The sequence below is a fragment of the Typha latifolia genome, chromosome 11 (genome assembly GCF_019914945.1).
Source record: "Typha latifolia isolate L0001 chromosome 11, TyphaL0001v2, whole genome shotgun sequence".
In the NCBI taxonomy this organism is placed as follows: Eukaryota; Viridiplantae; Streptophyta; class Magnoliopsida; order Poales; family Typhaceae; genus Typha; species Typha latifolia.
This window is the reverse complement of record NC_133096.1, coordinates 3,660,727-3,683,780: the sequence shown is the minus strand read 5'-3', so window position 1 is coordinate 3,683,780 and position 23,054 is coordinate 3,660,727. Positions and strand designations below refer to the sequence as shown.

At 38.9% G+C, this 23,054-nt stretch overlaps 1 protein-coding gene and 1 long non-coding RNA gene across 3 annotated transcripts in view; both read left to right on the top strand.

Annotated features, from left to right (window-relative positions):
- The window catches only part of LOC140798089 (uncharacterized), a 53,463-nt gene that overhangs the window by 12,358 nt on the left and 18,051 nt on the right, over nucleotides 1-23,054 (top strand). For both annotated transcript variants that reach the window (XM_073151823.1, XM_073151822.1), the window contains exons 3-5: nucleotides 6,115-6,216; nucleotides 6,289-6,365; nucleotides 15,578-15,701. In XM_073151823.1, the coding sequence (XP_073007924.1) occupies nucleotides 6,115-6,216; nucleotides 6,289-6,365; nucleotides 15,578-15,701 (303 nt within the window). The remainder of the gene's footprint in view (nucleotides 1-6,114; nucleotides 6,217-6,288; nucleotides 6,366-15,577; nucleotides 15,702-23,054) is intronic.
- Nucleotides 6,748-15,545, top strand: LOC140798091 (uncharacterized). Its single transcript, XR_012110778.1, has 3 exons — nucleotides 6,748-6,889; nucleotides 8,360-8,418; nucleotides 15,092-15,545. It is a non-coding gene; the product is annotated as an uncharacterized lncRNA (long non-coding RNA).

The following is a 23,054-nucleotide window of genomic DNA, read 5'->3' as shown; positions in this document are numbered from 1 at the left end:
CAATCAGTAGGGCCTGGTGTTCCCCCTCCTAGTTCAAATGATATTGCTACTAAATATCTTAACTCAGAGGTAGATGAACTTCATATACTTATATTGAGACATTTAAACGGTATTGAGATGAATTTGGTTGTACACTGATGTGTGATGGGTAGAGTATACAAAACAGAAGAAATATAATTAATTTCTTAGTGTACTCTGGCATGGGGACAATATTTTTGAAGTCTGTGGATGCTACTGCTCATTTTAAAAATGCAGATTATATTTGTCAGTTGATGGATGAGGTGGTACAAGAAATCGGTGAAAAAAGAGTAGTCCAAGTGATTACTGATAATGGGGCAAATTATAAAGCTGCTGGAAATTTACTGATGATTAAAAGACTTCATTTATATTGGACGCCATGTGTTGCATATTGTATTAATCTAATGTTAGAGAATATTGCAAAATAGCCTGAAATTGACATGATCATATGTGAAGGTCAGAGGTTAACAAATTTTATATATAACCATGGTTGTGTTCTTAATTTACTCAGGTAGATGACTGGTGGTAGGGAGATCATCAGACCCGAGGTCACTAGATTTGCCGCTCACTTTTTAGCCTTGGAGAGCATCATGCGCTACAAGGATGATATTATGCGGATGTTTACATCACGAGAATGGTCTATAAAAATTAAGAATATGAAACCTAAAGATAAATCTTTAGGTGAAATTTTGAAAAATATGGCTCTTGGAAATACATTTTGAGATAATATTATAATTGCCATCGCAGAATTTGAGCCTCTTGTCAAAGTATTAAGACTTCTATACAGTGATGACAAGTCTGAGATGGGTTTCTTATATAGGCAATGGACATAGTTAAAGAATCAATAAAAAAAATGTGGGCCAAAGTTTTAGGAAGTGGTGAAAGATGATTGATTCTATATGGAACAAACAACTATATAGAGATATACACGCTGCTGGTAAGCATGCTTTTAAGTTTTAAGTTTTAATTTACTTTTATTTATGAATATTTAAAAATTTGAATGCTTACAAATTTTAAATTTCTACAGGATATTTTTTTAATCCAAGATTTTAATTCTCTAAAAATATCAATAATGATAGTGAAATCTTGTTGGGGGTTAGAAAGGTAATCAGCAAGCTTGAGTCCGATATTCATAAACAAATCCTGTGCGATAAAGAAGTGAGTTATGATTCAATTAAATAATTTTATTATTATTTGTTTCATATTTTAACTTTCAATATAATCAATAAGCTAATAATATATTTCTGATTTCAGATGGAGAGATATAGATTGAGAGCTGGGCAATTTAGTACTGCTAAAGTTCTTTGCCTATATCTCATAACACTCCAGCTGAATGGTGGTCTATTTATGGATGGGAGGAGACACCAAATTTGACGCCAATAGTAAAGAAGATTTTAAGTCAAACTGTGTCTTTATCATAGTGTAAAAGAAATTGGACTACTTTCTTCTTAATCCACACATTAACACGCAACCGATTAACAATGGAAAGATTGGAAAAGTTAGTTTTTTATCATTATAATATGGGATTGAGGGAGAGAAATTTAAGAAGAAAGGCATAAAATGAACAACTGATTGATTTAAATCATGTTTTTGATGAAGAAGACCCCTTGACTCGATGGATCAGAGAAATAGAGGACAGTTTATTAGATGACAGAGATAACCCATGGTTAGATGAAATATTGGGAGAGATCACGACGAGGGTAGAGGCTGATACGAGTCATTCAGCAGCGAGAGATAGTATACCTACTAGTACTATTCATAGTCCTAATGATACGTATGGTGGTGAGATCATTCCATCTACATTTGTTGAGGAAAGTCAAGGAGGTATAAGGAGTGAAGATAGAGAAACTGAGGATATATATACTTATCAGTGACGTCGTCATGAGATGTATTTTGGTTCCTATGATTATGGTACATCGAGTATTTATTGTTTGAAACCATCACAAGATCCATATGTTAGTTATTATCCTCAGTATCCTCAGTATTCTCAGGCACAAGATCCAAATGCTGGTTATTATCCTCCTCAAACGCAAGTCACACGACAAGATTCATACAATATGACTAGTATGATGAAATCACTTTTTAGAGCATCAGGTCCCAGACATCAATATTTACAAACTTAGGGTGATTATGATGATGAAGACTAGAAATTTATGAGAACTAATTTGGTATTCATCAAAGTTTTAAATTTTGAGTAAGTTAATGCATTTTTTAAAGTTTTTAGACTTCATATGTTAGTAATTTTTGTTTTCTTATTTTTTGTCATTTTTTCTAAATATTTCTGCATTTTTAAATAATATTTAAAATCTTATATGATTAAAAAATAGTCCAATCCGATACGAACGGCCGATACGTATTGTTTTTCTGGACGGCCGATACCGATCCTGATCCCGATACTGATCCCGATACTGGGAACCTTGGTTAATTCAAACCTAAAGGCTTGGGCTAGCTACAGTTGGCTTGCAGTCCATTCAAACCAATTAATGGGATGGGTCCAAAGCCCAAAACCCATTAAGGGCTAGGCTGCTGTTAGGCCTTAGCGCACAAAACCCAATAAAAGGTTTGGGCTTAAGATCCAAACCCACTAATCTCACGGATAAGATGCGAGCTAGCCCGTAGCCCACGATTTATTAATTCGGGTTAGGTCATTTGGATCTGAACATGAGTGTGGAACTAAATTAGAGGTGGCTGATTTTGTTGGTGAACATGAGCCAGTTATTTCTATAGATTGGATTCATAATATTGATACCCACTTTAAATGGTACTGTACCAGCTATTAGATGAACAACAAGTATTGTTTGCACAGGCTAAGCTCAAAGGAACGCCTTATATATGGTGGAAGAAATAAATGCAACCCTCTTTTACAAACATACATAGTTGGAAGGATATGGAGATACTTATAACACAGTATTGTGCCTCCAAATTGAAAGCAACAGCTTCATCTACAGTTTAATCGGCTTTTGCAGATTACCTGTCCTGTAGAGGAGTACGCCTCCAAATTCTACAAACATGCAATCATATCAGAATTTTCTTTCGGTCTTGCATCTAATAGTCTTTGCTCTGGTTGATGCGGTACAAACTGCATATCAGATGAAAGAAAAACTAAAAAAAGTACTTGAAAGTCGTCCACATCCAATTCTTTCACATCTGAACAATCACAAGAAATAAGTAGATTCAAACAGCCTTTTGCTTTTGCTATAGGTAGCAACAAGGTAACTCGCACATCAACAACTCAAAATAAGTCGAGTACAATGTCTAAATCCAGAGCTGAAATTTAACGATTCATATGGAACGGATATGACCAAGGATGGCCATGCCGATGATGGCACGACACTTGGTAGGGCATTGGTGTGTGTCAATACGTGCCGATGTGGAGCCCATTTTTTTTTAACTTTTTCTTATTTTCATCGACATCAGATAATTTTAGTGTTATTCTTGTGTCGGCAAATGAAGTCATTATCATCAATACAATTGAAGATTAACAATATTTAATGCAACATTATTGTATTATTCTTGTATCGGTAAATAAAGTCTTTAATCCTCCCTATCATTCTACGTTCAATAATATGGTTCATCCTAGCTGAGCCAAATCAGGGGCGAAGAAGGCCTTAGGTTCAGCGCCTAAGGTTTAAATCCAGCAAAAGCAATAAAGGCCCTAGATTTATGTTATTTACTTTCAGATTAGACTTGTTTAATTGAGTTGTAATTCATTTTAATTTTATTTATGCTCTTAGATGCCTATTTGAGTTAGTTAGACCTAAGCTCATCAAGCTAGGTCTAGTTGAGTCAAGTAGGTAGCCACCATATATATTTGTGGTGCGTACCTAATTGAATTATCTTGGATTAATTAAATAATTTTGAGATCGTCCATTTCTTTGTTTAACTACCTCCAAGCGTTGGCTGACCTAGCCACCACCTATGGTCGACAACCGTTGCTTACCTTCTCAGTTGACGCCTCTCAACCCTAAGAGGCTGCCTATCCTTCTTCCTATCCCTTTCTCTACCACCTAACACCCTACACTTCATACTGTCACTTTCATCTCCATTATTACCCTACCTAGGTCGAGTACCACCACTACCTCGTTGACCTTCATTCCACCATCCGGCACGACCATTGTTGGGTATGACTCCTCTCAACATTCCAACCAATTGATAGCTTTTGCTGATATTTAGCAAATATCATTGCAAATGCTAATATTTAGCAAAGGCAATGGAAATCTTCTCTCTCAATACATAAGAAAGTGGTAATGATAAAGAAGTCCCAGAAGAGACATTATCCATCATTGCGTTGTTTTTTTTGCTCTTTTGACCACTCAACAGGCTCTTGAATCAGAAGATTGGAGGGAACTAGTATATCCAAACCTGGGCGTGATATAATGGTCAAACTTTTATGAATATGGTTGTAGGAATGCAGTCAATAAACCCAATCTGAAGATAGAACCACATCCCAGATTTCGAGTCCATACAAATTTGCTTTGGATCAACAATACTAATTTGAAGGTTCAGAATCATTGCCTTGTTACATATTTTATTGGGGACCTAATCGCCATTGTTCAATGCGATGTATTCCCGGTCAAAGTATGTAAATATTTTCTTTTTTTGTGTGGTTATTTGACTGTATGTTGTAGCGTGATGGCTTTGACAATATATACTCTTTTCAACATGGTATTCCAAGTTTCCAATGATGATATATCTACCAAGTAAAGAACCTTGATCAACCAAATTGAAGCAAGCTGCTAGAACCTATCTACTACAGCATGTTGAACTCAAAGGTGATGGCATTTTGGCCCTTTTCCTGCTTGACGGGGTCGTGTTTTTCTCAAATAGGGAGAATTGAGGGCGCATCAATCAAAGATCGGCTTTTGCATGGCAAAGGAGGTTGTAATGGGCATAAGAATGAAGCTAGAAAGCAAGTTCGTTGCTGCATATCACTATGACTAGCATCGATTTTACAATTGAATAATTGGAAAGGAATATTGAAGCCACATCTGACCATTTGGTCCATGCGTCTAGTTTTTGGAGCAACAATAAGATCCAAATTTGAAGAATAAGTCAAATACTTTGTTACTACTCTTTAGTTTCAGTTTGGGGATGTTTTGGAGATAAAAAATAAATAAATTTTATATTAGATTACTGTTCACGAGAATAGATAGTAGCACGTAAATAGTGATTGAGGGCCGAAAGTGTTGTTCATGGTATTGTTGTGTCAACAGTAACTATGACTTTTCAATTATTATTTTAATTTCGTAGTCCTATTAGGGTTGTTTAGTTTAGGATTTGTGTTCTATATATAGAGGTCTTAATTAGGCCCTAGGTATGTGCCAATGTCTATTTGAGAAAAAAATGGTCTTGAAGCCAAGATTGCGTCGATCTCGTCTCTACCTCTCTCTTTCTTTCTCTTCTATATATTCTTATCCTGTATGTTCTATATTTTTCCTCTTCTCTAATTGCATAGAGATATTTCCCTCGTAGTTTACTTTCCTATTAATTATCACATATCTATTTTAGACACTAAGATACATTTCTTTCCCTTCCCAATTTCCTAGGTAGGACGACACAGAATACTCTTGATCTAAACCCTAGATTTCTTTACTCTTAGTCCCATCACTGCATTGTAGGACACCCCTGCTTTGTCCTACATGAACACAAATGGAAAGTTCAGTGTCATATGACCAAGTTTGTTCGGCCTCTCGGAATAGGCCTTCGAATATCTAAATCATTGTGAACTTAGTTTGTATCAGCAAATTGTGCTCCACTTTATTATGTGCAATACAGTGATGGTAACATCTCAAAAGCATTTCTCTATATGCATGGCAGAGGATAATGCTACTCTGTTTGCCTTGCAAAAACTTTACTATGATGGTAAACTATGTGCAATAACTGGCTTAAATAAGGTCTTTAGTAAAACTGATTAGGGTTTTCATTTGCTGTTTCTCACATCTTCTGCTCTGAAATTTCTTGGCTCTCTCAACTTTGGAATGTTTTCCTACAGTCTCGCATTTAACAAGAATATATAATCAATCAGTTGAAGTATGACCATTTCATACTCATTGAATGACAATACACTGATTATCTTAATATCCTTCATATTAACAGGAGAAGCAACATCTTATGTGTTAACTGATGGTCAACTTCATGAACTTAATTGGTTCAAGCAGCCATATGGCTCTTGGTTTTTAGGAGATTATGTCTGTGAAGGTATGGTTAAGCAACCTTACTTCCTTTTTACTTTGGTACCCTGCATCAGATGATTGTTTTTCTATGTTACAGATGGAAGCTTGTATATTTCTACTCCTATTGACCCTATTTTCATTCTCCTACCAATTTTTGACGCTGCTCGTATGCAGGTATGTTCTTTTAAACCTTGATCTTTGAACAAGAAGTCATATGATCATTTTGTGTGACTGCTTCTTTCTTCCATTTTCTTTATGTACTTGAAGCTGTCTGTAGGTTTCTATGTTCTTGTGAAGTTGCCTTTGTGATAATAAATGTGTCTATTGTTATGCGTAAGGTGCTAAGTTACCTGCTTTATCCTAATTTTAAACACAATCGTCAAATATATTCCTTTTATTTTAATTGGGGCTGAGTTTGGTTGTGAATGTGGTGATGGGAGTGACATTTTTTTTTCACCCTTTTGTTGGAAAATCAGAAGTGTGAATTTCTATTTGGTTACTACTTTCTTATTTTAGTGTAGCTATTCAAAGGACGAGGCAGCTTTTGATGTTTAAGATTTACCAATGAAAAAGTGGGCGGAGGTGATGGAGAATGGGAAGATCACTTTGGTGTACTTATACTACAATGTATGAGAAGTTCACAACAACTATGGCCACGTTGTGCCAGTGGGGTGCCGGCACCACTCCCCTATGTCGAGGTGTGCTGCCCTGTGTTGACGTGTATTCTTGTCTGTATTGATTGTGTTGCACATTATGGGTAAGGTATCGAGCGGCACGTTCTGCTGCCTCTTGATACCTATTTAGCTTACTCTTTTGAGATCTATTTGCTCATAGGCTTGTTTCCAAGCTAAGAAAAAGAAAAGGAAGATATATCTCTTGCTATTTTGTTGGTTTAAGAAACCAGATCCTGAATGAATTATCCTAGATTTAACAAAATGAAGCTAGATCTATCCATTCTACCTAGATCTAGCACAAATTGCTAGATTTATGTAAAATACTCTCCAAAACATAGGAATCTTATGCAACCCAAAATTGTGAACAAGTGTTGGAGAATATATGATCAAATAAAAGGCAAATGAATTCAGTAATACAAAGAATAGAAGCATCAAATGATCATAAAGCCTTCCATTAAAATTCAGCAAGATCAAATGTCAGATAAAAAAAAAAAAAATAGGGGTTGAGAGAGGAGGGTGCACGTGTTCTGCACGTGCAGCCTCTCCCCTCTCCCTCTCCGGCACGCGACGAAGCGCAGGGCAGAATCGCGCCTAATCCGGATTGGAGTAGATTAGGATTTTTTTTTATCCCTAATCTATAAATTAAAAACCCTAATCCCCTCTCTCTGCTTAACCATCTCAGCACCCTCCCCTTCTCTCTCTTCTTCTTCTCCTCCGTTTTCTTATCTTTTATTCACCGTCGGAGTCACGCCGTGGAATCGGCTTGCCAGAGCGCCGCCGGAGCCAGCGGAGACCATCACGTGACTCCTTGGTAAGCCCTCTCCCACCCCTCAAGTTTAATTTTAATTTAATAAAGTAAATTAGAAATACCTAAATTGGGGATTTCGGTTTCGCCGGCAACTCTCGTTGGCCAGCGGCTTCGGGTCGCAACCGCATCGTCACCGGAAGCTTCGTGCTCCAAGCCCGGTGTCGGTGATGTCTTCTACGGAGCCCTCGTGGCTCCGATTGGCGTTGGCTTCCGCGTCGGCCGTCGGTGGTGAGTTCTCCTCCACCTCGTGAGGTCGACAGAGGAAGAGTGAGAGGGAGAGGAGAGGTTGAAGGTGGTCGTGAAGGGTCGTCGGCGGTCACCCTCTCCCTCAGTCCTCTTCTCGCGTTGGTAGCGAGAAAGGAGAGAAGGGGTTGGCTGGGCTCGGGTTTAACCCGAGCCAACCCCTTTTTAATTAAGTTCGGGTTCGGGTCGGGTTTGGATTTCGGATCCACATATCCGACCCGAACTAGTTAGTTGGGATGGGCTGCGGGTTGACCCGTAGCCCAATCCATTATTTTGGTTGGGCCTTGGCCCAGCCCAATTAGCTCCTTTTCTGGAATGGGTCGGGCCAGCAGTAGCCCAGCCCAATCCAATGGGTAAATTTAAACCCATTTTAGTTCTTTTTGGTTTTTAAAAATATTGTTATTATTCAAATTAAAAATTTGATTATTTTTTTATTATTTAAGGTGATGATTTTTAGTACGTGAGCTAGAGATTGAGATTTCGTTATCTTGCCTAGACTCAGGTGAGTGGGTTCACTCACATATTTATTTTATTATATTTCGTATCTTTGTCAGACCATGTAAATTTTCTATGTGCAAATTATTTATTTCACCCTTCCGTGTAAAAAATTTAATTGTTGCAATTTCTATGTGCAAATCTATTTATTTCATCCGTATGTACGAAAATTTAATTATTATATTTTCTGTGTGCATTTAATTACTATACTCAGTGCATCACAATACTTCGTGCAAATATTGAAATTTGTGAAAAGAAAAATGAGACTAGTATTGGTACAACTTAGAGAATAGTCCCGGTATAAATCGCTTGCGATTTTCTATGGTGACTCAAGTCTATTTGGAAGTCCAGGGGAAAGTCCTAAATTAGATCACTGCGGTGACTTTTTTAGGTGACTCTGGCGGGGTTAGGGAACAGTCTTAGGATGAATGAGAAAATTTTCTAGGTGACTCTACTTCTCTCAACGGTTAGAGAAAAAGACAGAGTGTGTTGATCACGGGGTGATACCATCTGATGACCTTAACCGAATCAGCTATGAAGAAAAGTTCCGAGCATCATCTCGAGGTGACTTCTAGTTGATGTGGATCCACAAGGTTTAGACCCATTGAGACATATGACAGTATAAATATCAAAAGATGTTAATATGTTGAAAACGTGCAAGGTTACAAGTTGTGACATCTCTCTATTGTTATCATTGTTATTATTTAGAGAGCATGCCTATTGCATGTTGTTATGGATATTGTTGCTTTTAGTTTAATTTATTTAGTATTAATATAATTTAAAATTTATTTGGTTTTCGAGTGGATTCCACTCACTGAGCTTTAGTTGTTGGCTCATGGGTTCTATTGTTTTTTTTTGTATTTGTTTATCTATTTCAGGTAATAGTCAGCGGGGCGACTGAGTGAGATTTACCCGGACTCCACCTCCACTTAGGATTCACCTATTTTTTCCGCCCTTTTGCTTTGGATTAGAAGTTTTATTCATTTAGTTTAGAGACTCAAAAACATTAACATTGTTTTATCTTTATTGCAATTAGTTATAAAATTTAATAAAGCACATTCTTATTTTATTTATTTATTTTGCCATCGTACATGTAGAGAGTATTAATAAGGCTTCGTGCATCTCAAGCATATTGAGATATATGGCCGGTCATGATTCCTATTTTGGGTCGTGATATCAAATCTTGTTCAGCTTAACTTAACAAACTGACAAAATGAATTTATAACTGAAAGATAAGGCCAAAGAGAACAATTGATTGACTATTAGACTTAGATCAGTCAAGAATGACTAAAGATAGGTCTAGGCTTCAAGAATTCATTGATGGCTGCATAATTTTTTGGTGGGACAAAAAAAAAAATCAGAATAAGATATATAAACAGTAGCAGAGTATTGTTGGATCTCACCTGATATGAAGTACAATGTTTAGCCTTAAGACTTGCATTCATCTTTTACTCCACACACTAATAGTCCACAAAAATCCTTTATCTAGGGGCTGTATAGAGTTTATAAAGAGGAGGAGAAGACCAAAGGTAAAGGAGAGTTAAGGAGTTATGTTAGGAAGTCCATAGGTTCTTTGGGAAGTCCAAATTAAGAGTTTTGTTGAGAAGTTGAAAAGATTTATGCAACCCACTAACCTAACCTAGCCCAAGTTGACTACCTAGACTAATAATCAATGACCAAGCAAAATGGCGTGAATTTCTTTGCGCATTAGGCTAATACAGTGATTGTTCGAATAGAGCAAGTAAATAAAGTAATAATCTAATTGAAAATTGATGTCACATCAAGATGAAAGGAAAAACACAATTTTGCTCCAAATTTCAAAAATTATGAAATTAATATGTCAAAATTGTTCAAATTGGTCAAAATTGGTGTGGGGCTCCACGAGTTGATTTTGGCCTAAATTTTACAATTTTCAATTAGTATTTCTACATAATTAGAAATTTTTTGATGACATTGTTTTCCCTCAAATTTCCCCCCTAAATTATGTAAATTCTAATCATTAAAAATGGTAGATCATTAACTGGATTCAAATGATAGTGCTAATCTGATACGATTTAGACTTCACCGATGTCGTCTCGAGCATGGATTATGGGTGTCTTTTCTTATTGTTTTAGTATTTTATTCAAGAGAAAAATAAGATTTCGTAGGTTGCGTTCGAATGCGGGTGGGTGCATTCGAACGTGCTTGCGAATGCCTGCAGGCGTTTACAAATACAGAGAACGGGAATTGTGCGTTCGAACGTCGCATTCGATTGCGGGTGGGTGCATTTGAACGTGCTTGCGAATGCCTGCAGGCGTTCACAAATAGAAAGAACGCATTTGGTGCGTTTGAACTCATTTGGTGCATTTGAACGCGTTCGACCCCGTTTGAACGTGATCGGCGGAAATCCACTATTTCTAGGGTTAATAATTATTATTTTTGAATTGTTATTTAGCCTCTTAAGGTGTGGATGGCAACCAGAAAGGGGATATTGAATGAATTGAGTTTTTTCCCTAATCTTCTTCTTCTCCTTCTCTCTCGTTCCCTCATCCCCTGGCTCCGCCGCTTCTAGCCTCCCTAGTCCATTAGGGGCGGCTCACTCTTCACCATTCTTCAAATCTCTCTACCCTCGCCCTAACCCTTTTCATCATTAGATCTTTATCCGTTGGCCTTGCGGGGTGTCAATATCGTCTTGGGGACTCAATGGCTTCAAAGCTTGGGCCCGTAACATTTGATTTTACAAACCTTACACTTGCATTTCAAAGGATGGTTGGAGAGTGCTGTTGGATGGAAATCAACCGCGGCAAGGGCCAGCGTTGCAACCACTGTTAGGACTTCCATGTGCAGGGTACCAAGCTCTACTCTTGCAAATGGCTATTGCTGAATTCGAACATCCACCATCAAATGGAATACCCGCTGACATGAAGGAACTGTTGCAGGCTCTTCGAGGAGCCTCGAGGACTGCCACCAACCCGTCAACATGACCACCGAATTCAGATCATTCCAGGGGCTGAACCAGCAAATGTTCGGCCGTATCGATACCCATATGTCTAGAAGGAGGAGATCAGCAAATTGGTGGTTGAGATGCTAGAGTAAGGGATCATTCAGCCGAGTAGGAGCGCCTATTCATCGCCTGTGCTGCTGGTTCGAAAGAAAGACGGAAGTTGGCAGTTTTGCGTCGACTACCGAGCCTTGAATGCGATCACCGTCAAAGACCGGTACCCAATACCGGTGATCGAGGAGTTGCTGGATGAACTCACAGGGTCGGCTTACTTCAGCAAGCTTGACTTAAGAGCGGGGTACCATCAAATCCGCGTCGACTCGGAAGATGTACACCAAATGGCGTTCCGGACTCACGATGGCCACTACGACATCTGAGTCATGCCGTTTTGGGCTCACCAACGCACCGTCGACCTTCTAAGGGCTGATGAATGAACTTTTTCGTCTGCTCTTGCGTTGGTATGTGCTTATCTTCTTTGGCGATATTCTGTTGTACAGCAGGAATTGGAGCGAACACTTGCAGTATGAGCGTGAGGTGTTGAATATCTTGCGACTAAACCAGTTGAAAGTCAAGATGAGCAAGTGCCTTTGGGGTGAGCCACGAGTGGAGTACTTGGGTCACATAATCTCAGCGAGATGAGTGGAAGCCGATCCAAGCAAGATCAAACACATGGTGGACTGGCCGATTCCCACTAATCCGCGGGAATTGAGGGGATTTCTTTAGTTGACGGGGTACTATCGACGATTCGTTGCCAATTACGACAAGATTATTGCCCCGCTGTCCTCCTTACTCAGAAAAGGAGGGTTTCAATGGACGAGCAAAGCAACGGTGGGTTTCGAAGCATTGAAGACAGCCATGTTTATTGCACCAGTTTTGGCTTTGCCGAATTTTAGCAAGCCCTTTGTAGTGGAATGCGCCGCCTCGGGTGTAGGCATTGGAGTTGTTTTGATGCAGGAGGGTAGGCCTGTGGCATATATGAGCAAGGCATTGTTGAACCAGTCACGACAATTATCTACCTACGAGCGCCAAATGCTAGCAATTCTGCACGCCGTCACCAAATGGCGACTCTATTTAATTGGCCGACAATTTACTATCCACACGAACCAGCGTAGCTTACCCTACTTCATGGAGCAACGTGTGCACACCCTAGCACAACAACGGTGGGTCACGAAACTCCTTGGGTATGACTACGAGCTAGTCTACAAAAAGGGGATCGAGAACCGAGCCGCCGATGCCCTTTCGCGCCAACCAGACGCAAGCGAGCTCGCTTCCTTTTCAGCACCAACCTTCCCTTTATTTTCAGATCTGTGGAGAGCCAATGCAGAGGATCGAGTCATGGAGGAGCTCGAGTCAGATATAATGGATCGCTTCCCTAATTTCACACCATGAGGATAAGGTGGCGAAAGCATGGTGGATTGATACTTAACCGATGTCGTCTCGAGCATGGATACACCTTAGGGGTGTCTTTTCTTATTGTTTTAATATTTTATTCAGAGAAAAGTAAGATTTTTGTAGGTTGCGTTCGAACGCGGGTGGGTGCATTCGAACGCACTTGCGAACGCATGCAGGCGTTCACAAATACAGAGAACGGGAATTGTGCGTTCGAACGTCGCGTTCGAACGCGGGTGGGTGCGTTCGAACGCGCTTGTGAACGCCTGCAGGCGTTCACAAATACAGAGAACGCATTTGGTGCATTCGAATGCGTTCGACCTCTTTCGAACACGGTTGGCGAAAATCCACTGTTTCTAGGGTTAATAATTGTCATTTTTGAATTGTTTGGTTAGCCTCTTAGGGTGTGGATGGCAACCAAAAATGGGATATTGAATGAATTGAGTTTTTGCTCTAATCTTCTTCTCCTTCTCTTTCGTTCCCTCATCCCACGGCTCCGCCGCTTCTAGCCTCCCTCGATCGGCCACTCACCCTAGTCCATTAGGGGCGGCTCACTCCTTCATTTCTTCAAATCTCTCTACCCTCGTCCTAACCCTTTTCATCATCTATAATCCTTCCACCACCACCGTACTCACCGGTGACACCCCATTAGGATCCTGTGCCTCCATATACGGATTCAAAGAACAGACTCCCTGACGTTTACCCACTTTTCTAAAGATATTTTCGGATCCCGCTGTCTGATTCTCCTAAAATTATATTTGTTGGAAAGCTCTTTTCTAGGGCTACGACCTATTAAAATTTCACGTTGATCCGACAGCTATATCTTTAGGAATCCTCTTCTAAAATTCTATGCAAGATCCTTTCCAGAATTAAAATTGGGATAGATCAAACCTTAATCCAAGGGGAGATCGTATCATAATCTAGTTATTCTTAAACTGGACCATATTATGTGTTGAATCACATTTCTATTCAATTATTGCAATATCTTTAACAAAATAGATGTTTTACGACATTATCTAAGGCTAAAAGCACTAATGTAGGCTTTAATAGTGATTTTATAACTCCCCACCAACAAAACATTCTACTGCCAAAGTGCCCACCTCCTCTCTTTGCAAAGTGCACATCACTGTAGATTACTGATTAGTCAATAGTAATTACTAAATACTAATTACTGTCGTTGATTATTGCACATCACTGTAGATTATTCCTATGCTAACTTGCTAATTAGTAATTACTGGTTAGTGTGAATTATCAATTAATTATGTTACATTGACCAGCTTACCATAAATGTAATTGAATTGTGTAACTATGTAATTTACCGTGATTTGATTTCTTGGATTAGTAGTAATAATCTAATCTTGATTATTCGAATTAGTCTGAAATGTAAATGCATAAAATTGTAAGTGTGAAATTTTTTTATATGTCTACATTATCTAGTTTATTACAAATAAATTAGTAATAAAATTTTATAGACACTTTAATAGTATATATTATATATCTTATATAATTATTTTATATATTAAAAGTGCTAGATCTAGTTGCATAGGTCCCGCAGATGCATTGTTATACTATTGATGCGTTTTGCCATGGGATGACTGCCCACATACCATCGGCACCTTTCAAAATATTAGTTTTTTTAGTTTATAAATTTAATATAACATGAAACTATACCATATGATATACCCAATTTTATTGTTCCGTAAAAAAAATATATTTATATCAGTGAGTACTTGGACCCCCAAATCATGGGCAAAAAGTTTGCTTTCTTTTATTCTGTGTTCAAGTTTTAACTAAAACCAGAATAAGACAATATGTTAAGTTTTAAACAGAGAATATGTGGTTGCATATTTTGGCTGATTTCATGTGTTCAATTATTTAATCTGGTCTAGAATTCCTTACTTGGAAGGAAGTTGATTCTTAACATGTTTGCTGGATTTGTGATTAAAAAATTTCAGAACAATTGAGTGATTTGTTGGTGAGTGAAAAGTGAAAACCATCAATATTGATTAAATTGAGAATGAAATATTAACTATATAGAAGAGACATATTCTAGACATGCTATAATTGTCGACAACACAAGTAGGACCTGCAGATTTCATCTGTCAAGGCCCATTTTCTGCATCTTTTATATGTAATATTACATTTACCAATTATATAGCAGCTTGAACATGAACATATAGTCGTCCATCTTATGCAATACATGTGCATATAATGTCAGTAAGCATTAACTCAGGCATCAGTGATAGATCAGTATTAAAAGTTCCCATCTTTAAGTAACTTATTGTCCAATGAAAACAAATCAATATTGTAGGAAGGAGGAACTTAACAACTGCAGTTATATTGGTTTGTATTGGCTTGATCTTGATGACTGCTGAGTTAATCAAGTCGAATTATACAAGCAGCGAATCTGGTAACGCTGTAACTTTTATTGTTTTTGTTGGTTGTTTGCAATTTGAATTGGCATACTTATTTTTCTTCCTCCATTTTATGAGAACATATTATGGACAAGGTTATAGAGTTGCATGAACTTTATCTTGAATTGGGACATTTCCATTTATTGGCTAATTGTCATTTTATGGAGGTTTTCCACTGCTTTTGTACCATATTAAACATTTATTATGTTAAATGATTGATGTGCTATGCCGGACAGCAGGTTTATATGCTTAAAGCAAGTATTTTATTATAGGAGTTCTTCAGTAAGTACCAAGTAGTATGTCTTCATTAGTTACCTTTCGATTGTCTATGGCTCCCTTTTCTTTGTAAAATGATGCAAATTTTTCCTCTTTCCTTGTTGCAGAAGGATAATCATCAAGGTGTGTTTAGACAATTAGATGAAATTTTATTTGTTCATGGGTATCCAGGTTATCAACAGCTTATGTCAATAGCACAAGATTATATGCAAGTGGTTTGTGAAGTCAAAGGTAATTCTTCATATATAATTTTGCAATTGATATTTATTAAATTTGGTTAGATTTGTATTTTATATTGTGAGGATAAACTTTCTAAGAGTCTAATATTGTCTCATTGGATTATTATTAGTTAAATTCCTTTCCTTTTCTCCTTACAAGGGGAGACCTTGTCAGGGTAAGAACTTTTTATCTCAATGGTATATTATCAATTTCAGGCATAATCAATTTCAAGCATATATCAATTTATTTAAACATGGTGAGTGTGCCTACTGATAAGTCGTTTCATTTTAATTTTGAGATGTCAGATGATGTGAACTGACCACTAATAAAACGTGGCTAGAGCTGAGGATATGATACGACTAATGATGGGGCTGGCCGTAGGGTGGAAGTGATGATTGAGGTCGATAATGTTGGTAATTTCATGTATTTAACATGAATTTTTATCAACTTTAAGCTAAGTTTTAAGTGGGTCCCACACATTATTAATAATGGTTTAATGGTGGAATTAATTTAGCTTAAAGAGTATTTTATTGTCATATATTTACTTAGTCAAATCCATGAAGAGAAGTGAATGAAAATTGGCGCTAAAGTAGGTATCTTGGTAATGAAAAATAAAGAGAAGTGAGTTTAGTACCATATAGGATATTTGAGAAATGTTAGTATAGTATATAAGTGACAAACTTCTTATAGGCTTTGGGCCCCAAAAGGGGTACCTATTTTGTGGGGAAAACTATACAACTTAACTCACACGCGCGCACTGCCCGGCCCGACTCGGCTTGGTTTGGTTTGCATGCGCGGTCAAGTCCAATTTAAATTTTTTGCTTCATACGGGTTCAAATCTAGTCTGGTTTTGGTTCGGGTTAGTTGGTTGGTTGAACCTGCCCGAAGTCGAAGTGGTGTGTCCCTTCGATTAGAATAGTTAATCAATTGGTTGAATTCGAAATGGTGCATCCCTTCACAATATAACTGTTAATTGATTTTAGACCTGAAATGGTGTATCCATTCGTGACTAGTCGCATCCCTTCGTCGAGTCTATTTAATTCTATAAATAGGTTGTCAGTCTGCATAATTTTACACACAACAAAAAAACTTTTGGATCATTCCTTCTAAGTCTACATTTGAGATGGTCATATGTGAAGGTCAGAGGTTAACAAATTTTATATATAATCATGGTTGTGTTCTTAATTTACTCAGGCAGATGACTGGTGGTAGGGAGATATCATCAGACCCGAGGTCACTAGATTTGCCACTCACTTTTTAGCCTTGGAGAGCATCATGTGCTACAAGGATGATATTATGCGAATGTTTACATCACGAGAATGGTTTATAAAAATTAAGAATATGAAATCTAAAGATAAATCTTTAGGTGAAACTTTGAAAAATATGGCTCTTGGAAATACATTTTGAGATAATATTACAATTGCCACCGCAGTATTTGAGCCTCTTGTCAAAGTATTAAGACTTCTATACAGTGATGACAAGTCTGAGATGGGTTTCATATATAAGGCAATGGACATAGCTAAAGAATCAATAAAAAAAATATGCGCCAAAGTTATAGGAAGTGGTGGAAGATGATTGATTCTATATGGAACAAACAACTATATAGAGATATACATGCTGCTGGTAAGCATGCTTTTAAGTTTTAAGTTTTAATTTACTTTTATTTATGAATATTTAAAAATTTGGATGCTTACAAATTTTAAATTTCTATAGGATATTTTTTTAATCCAAGATTTTAATTCTCTAAAAATGTCAATAATGATAGTGAAGTCTTGTTGGGGGTTAGAAAGGTAATCAGCAAGCTTGAACTCGATATTCATAAACAAATCCTGTGCAATAAAGAAGTGAGTTATGATTCAATTAAATAATTTTATTATTATTTGTTTCATGTTTTAACTTTCAATATAATCAATAAGCTAATAATAAGCCAAAGTTGCTGCAGCTATATCTCATAACACTCCAGCTGAATGGTGGTCTATTTATGGATGGGAGGAGGCACCAAATTTGACGCCAATAGCAAAGAAGATTTTAAGTCAAGTTGTGTCTTTATCACAATGTGAAAGAAATTGGACTACTTTTTTCTTAATCCACACAAAAACACGCAACCGATTGACAATGGAAAGATTGGAAAAGTTAGTTTTTTGTCATTATAATATGAGATTGAGGGAGAGAAATTTAAGAAGAAAGGCAGAAAATGAACAACTGATTGATTTAAATCATGTTTTTGATGAAGAAGACCCCTTGACTCTAGGGATCAGAGAAATAGATGATAGGTTATTAGATGATAGAGATAACCCATGGTTAGATGAAATATTGGGAGAGACCACGACGAGGGCAGAGGCTGGTACGAGTGGAATCCACTCGAAAACCAAATAACTTCTAAAATTTATAGTGTTAAATAAAACTCAAGTTCAACAATAGAAATAACAATTTTCTAACAGGCATGCTCTTAAAATAATGACAATGATAACAATAGAGTCATAACTTGTAACCTTGCTCAGTTTCAACATATTAACATCTTTCTAATGTTTATAATGTCAGTTGTCTCAATAGGTTTATACCCTGTAGATTCACATTAACTAGAAGTCACCTCGAGATGACGCTCGTGACATTTTCTTATAGCTGATCCGATTAGAGTCATTAGATGGTATCACTATGTGATTAATATGCCTTATCTTTTTCACTAACAGTTGAGAGAGGTTAGAGTCATTTTAGAAAATTTCTCATTCATCCTGTGACTGTTTCCTAATCTCACTAGAGTTACCTAAGAAAGTCACCGCAGTGATCTGATAAAGACTTTCTCCTAGACTTCCAGATAGATTAGAGTCACCACGGAAATCCGCAAACGATCTATACCGAGACTGTTTTCTAAGTCATACCAATACTAATTTTATTTTTCTTTTTACTAGAATTTATAATTTGCACAAAGTATGGCGATGCACTGAGTATAAAGATTGAATGCACATAAAAAAATATAACAATTAAATTTGCATGTTAGAATAAAATAAATAAATTTGCACATCAATTTAGATGGTCTGACAAAGGTATGAAATATAATAAAAATAAATATGTGAGTGAATCCACTCACTTGAGTCTAGGCAAGACAACTGAAATCTCGAATCTTTAGCTCACGTACTAAAAATAACCACTTTTAATAATAAATAATAATAAAAATTTTAAATTAAATAATATTAAGATCTTCTACAATTTAACTCAAAAAAATCAATTTGGGCCAAAACAGGCCCAATCGGTTGGGCTGGGCTGCAGTTGGCCCACAGCCCACCCAACCATACCCTTAAATGGATTGGGCCAACGGTCCAATCCAATTAAGTTAATGGAACCAAGTTGGGTCCCTTGGATTCGGATCAAACCCGACCTGAATCCACACTTTAGAGAAGAAGGCCAGACTCAAGTTGCTCGATGATATATTTAGTTAGGATCTTTTCTTATTGCATTAGTTATTTATTTTTATTAAAATAAAATTTATGTAGGTCGCGTTCGAACGCCCTTGCGAACGCCTGCATAAGGTTCGCAAATACAGGGAACGCGTAATGCGCATTCAAATGCGGTCGGGCACGTTCACACATACAAAGAATGCCTTTTGTGCATTCGAACGCGATCGGCGAGAATCCTCTAAAATTAAGGTAACTTATTATTTTAGGACTTGTTGGTTAGCTTCTATATATATGTGGATGACAGTCAAATTCATTATGCTATTGGATTATTGATTTCTTGCCTCCTATCATCTCTCTAATCTCTCTCCCTTCTTCCTCTTCACCATCCTTCCACCTCTACCATTGGCAAAGTATCTTCCAACTTCTAATCTCCCTCGACTATCGAGCCACCCCTCTTCTTTGGGATCTCGACCACTTCGTTCCCTTCATCTATATCTCTTAATCACATCCACAATCCACCTTCATCTCCGTACCCATCCATAACCCTAACATCGACTCCACCCGTCACCACTATTATCACCCACGTTATTCCGTGTTTTCGTCCCAGTTGCAGTTCGAATCTGCGAAAGGCGTAAATATAAAAGTTGTAGATCAGGAAGTTACAAATCTAATCCACTTTGTTTTGTAATTTTCTGACTACTGGAGAATATTTGACGAATATTTTTCTACGATTGTGCGGACTGATTCCTGTAATACATCCAGATCTTGAAAAGAATTATTGCATAGCCTATCTTTGGTACGAGAACCCATCACCCGAGTCTGCCTTCTTCAACCCGAATGGGGATCAACGAGGGCGAGAGAGAAAAAGAGGAGAGAGAGATGCCGACGGCCACTACCGACGACGGTCTGTCGGCCGCACTCTAAGCTCCCCGACACCCTCGTGACGCTGCCGTCCTCACGAGGTGGAGGAGAAACCACAGAAGACGATCGACTCAATGGCCGACAGCGACCGGAGCCACGAGGGCTCCAAAGGCGAACGTCCACGACACAAGGCCAACGACAAAAAGCTTCCAGTGGTGGAGCGGTAGTGACCAAAGCTGTCGGCAGGCATGATTCGCCGACGAAGCCCGAAATCTCACAATTTAGGTATTTCTATTTTAACCTATTAAACTTGAGGGATAGGAAAGGCCTTACCGAGGAGGAGCATGACAGTCCCTTGTTACTCCAGCGATGCTCCAGCAGTTCGAACCCACGTCGTGATTACGACGTCAAGAAAGAAGAAAACGAAGGAGAAGAAGAAGATGAAGAGAGAAAGGAGGCTGGGTAAAGAAGAGAGAGTTAGGGTTTAATTTTAGGGTAAAAATTCAAATCTAAATTAGATTTGAATTCGGCGAGATCTCTGCGGCCACCTCGTCGCGTGCTAGAGAGGGAGAGGGGAGGGGGTTACGGGTTGCACGTGCAGCGCATGTGCACCCTCTTCTCTCAATTTTTTTTCTCAGTTCTTATAGTTTCAATGAAGGATGATCGCATGTGTTCGCTTCAAGATGGTGGAGCGACTCCCACTCGAGGTTCAGACAAAGATATGTCAAAGTACTTGAGTGCGGTGGTACCTTGAATCAAAGGATCAAGACGAGATTCGGTTTTGGCATTTGTGCATCAGGTGGGCACAGCAGGGGGTTGGATCTTCTATCCAAGCGTCGGAGACGAGTTTGATACTAAAGAGACGGCTGGTGGACTCATTCGCTTGGCCTTTTACCTTGCCATTTGACCTCTCTTCTCGTGTGAGACGAAATGCTCAGTGACAACCTCTCAATTGTAAGGAGACTGATACCAAATCCCCTTTGGTCTTTGCCAGGGTCTGTATTGAAGTTAATAAAAGCAAAGAAGCTCCCTGAGAAGGTTTGGATCGACGTCGGAAATGGAAGCTAAAAGGAAGAATATGTCACAACCTTACTCTCTTTTTAATATAGTCAGGCTAAAACTCAAGCGGACTCCCTCTCCCTTTGTCTTTTTTTCGTTTTGCTAATCTTCCCCTCGGGTGGACAGATCCTGTTGCTGAACAAGCAACTGTTGCCTCCGCCAGTTTCCTTTATTTGCTACCGCTGTTGGGGGAAAATGGCTCCAAAGTGCTCGAAGGCGGACCTTGGCTTATTGGTGGTCGAGTTCTCATCCTGATAAAATGGGAACCTCGTTGGGGCTTCGCTCACTGGAAAAGGCTTCCGCGACGGGAAAGTAGCTACTACTTAGGAAATGAACATAAAGTATCGAGAAGTCCCTCACAGTCAGGTGCGATGCAATTGCCCCTATTGCCCTTGTTACACAAGACGCCAACAAAGAACCTTGGTTCCGTTGCGCCTTGTTTCCGATACGACCATTTCGTGCGGTTTGATCCATTTCCCGATCGGCAAAATCCGATAGTTGATGAATGAGGTGGTTAAGAAAAAAAGGTTAGCCGAGGTTGGGATTGGTAACATACTCATGTAGAATGCAAATGAGCTAAGAAAATATAAAAAATGGCATATACATAGATGAATCGAAAGACAGATAGATATCGAAGTGCGACAGCGAGATCCCCTGGCCCCATATCTTTTCGCTATTATCATGGAGGCCTTTACTCTTCCTTCTTTCTGGAGGGAAGTTTGATTATTCTCATTAAGCCCATCTTAGGTCCTGAGCAAGGGGAAGTGGAGTGACGAGAGATGGCCTATATGATGTTTCCAAACACCTGAACTTAAGTCCTCGGCTTCCATTCCATTAGTCGATTAATCCATTTCGAGGGTTTCCCGATAGAAAGATTTGAAAAATAAGGATTTTGAGGAGGAGCTACTATTGAAGTATACGTTTTCTCGAATGATGACGAGAGTCACAAATAGTTGAAAGCTAATGGAATGCTTACTCGGTGTTCTTAGAATATCCGTTGTTTGCCTTTCCGCTCTTCAATCAGACGCTCTTGCCATATCAGCTCTTGCTATTTTGGGAGCACTGGATATAGAACCCTTGCTGGTGGAACCAGAACAGCCCGATGAACTGCTGCAAGGTGAACTGACTGGGGGGCAGCCATGAAAGGCTGACTTTCTTAGGAACAGCCATCTGGGCGAGAGATCGTCAGATAAACCAAACAGCCGACCAACTGTCTGTGCTGCGCCGAACTACTCGATTCCTTTGGACTGCTAGTCGCAGTTGGGGGGCATGGGATTGACCCATTGATGGGAACAAGGGAGGAAGGAGAGGGTTCGCTTGCAAAAATCGAGGCGCCAGGATCAGACGAGAGATAGATATGAGTTTTCGTCAGCTAGTTAGCTCCCATTGGGAACAGGACCAGAAGGGGTTTGGTTTGATCGAGGAGTCCTAAAAAGTGTTCAGTGCAGTGACTCAAAGGAAACCCAAGATGATGGTTTGACACAATAAGCTCAGCACCTTGACGAGAAGAAGGATGGAACTGATGGACTCATCCTCTACCTGTGCTTGCAGCAGCTGCTTCAACTTGTGCTTCCCTTGGGAGATCCTTCAGGCACTCGGAAAATGCAAAAATAAAAGACCCGGAATTCTTGACTGACACCCTTTCCTGCCTTACAGCTCCCACTTGCTGGTCAATCCAAAGACGGACTCTTCTAAGACTGGCCTGATTGGACCGTTCTGCCTACTGGGCCTGGCTGCCCCGCATCTTCCACATATCTTGCTCATCCGACATGGCATGAATCACCGAACCTGCACTCAGGAAGAGTAATGCTTTGAATTGCCCAAATAGCCCCTTCCATTCTCTCTCACAGATCTCTCTGAGGAGCAGCAGTGAGCTCACTGAGGGTTCTTGCTCTCGCAGTCTTGTTCCCCGGTCTCTCTAAGTGACTGGTGTAGCGCCCAGTTGAGGCTTGTTCGTGTGGACAGCTAGTAGCGTGATCGAAGCCCAGATTGCGTGATTGCTCGAACGGGGTACCGTGACGTGGATAGGTCCGTTCAACCTTGCTTGATC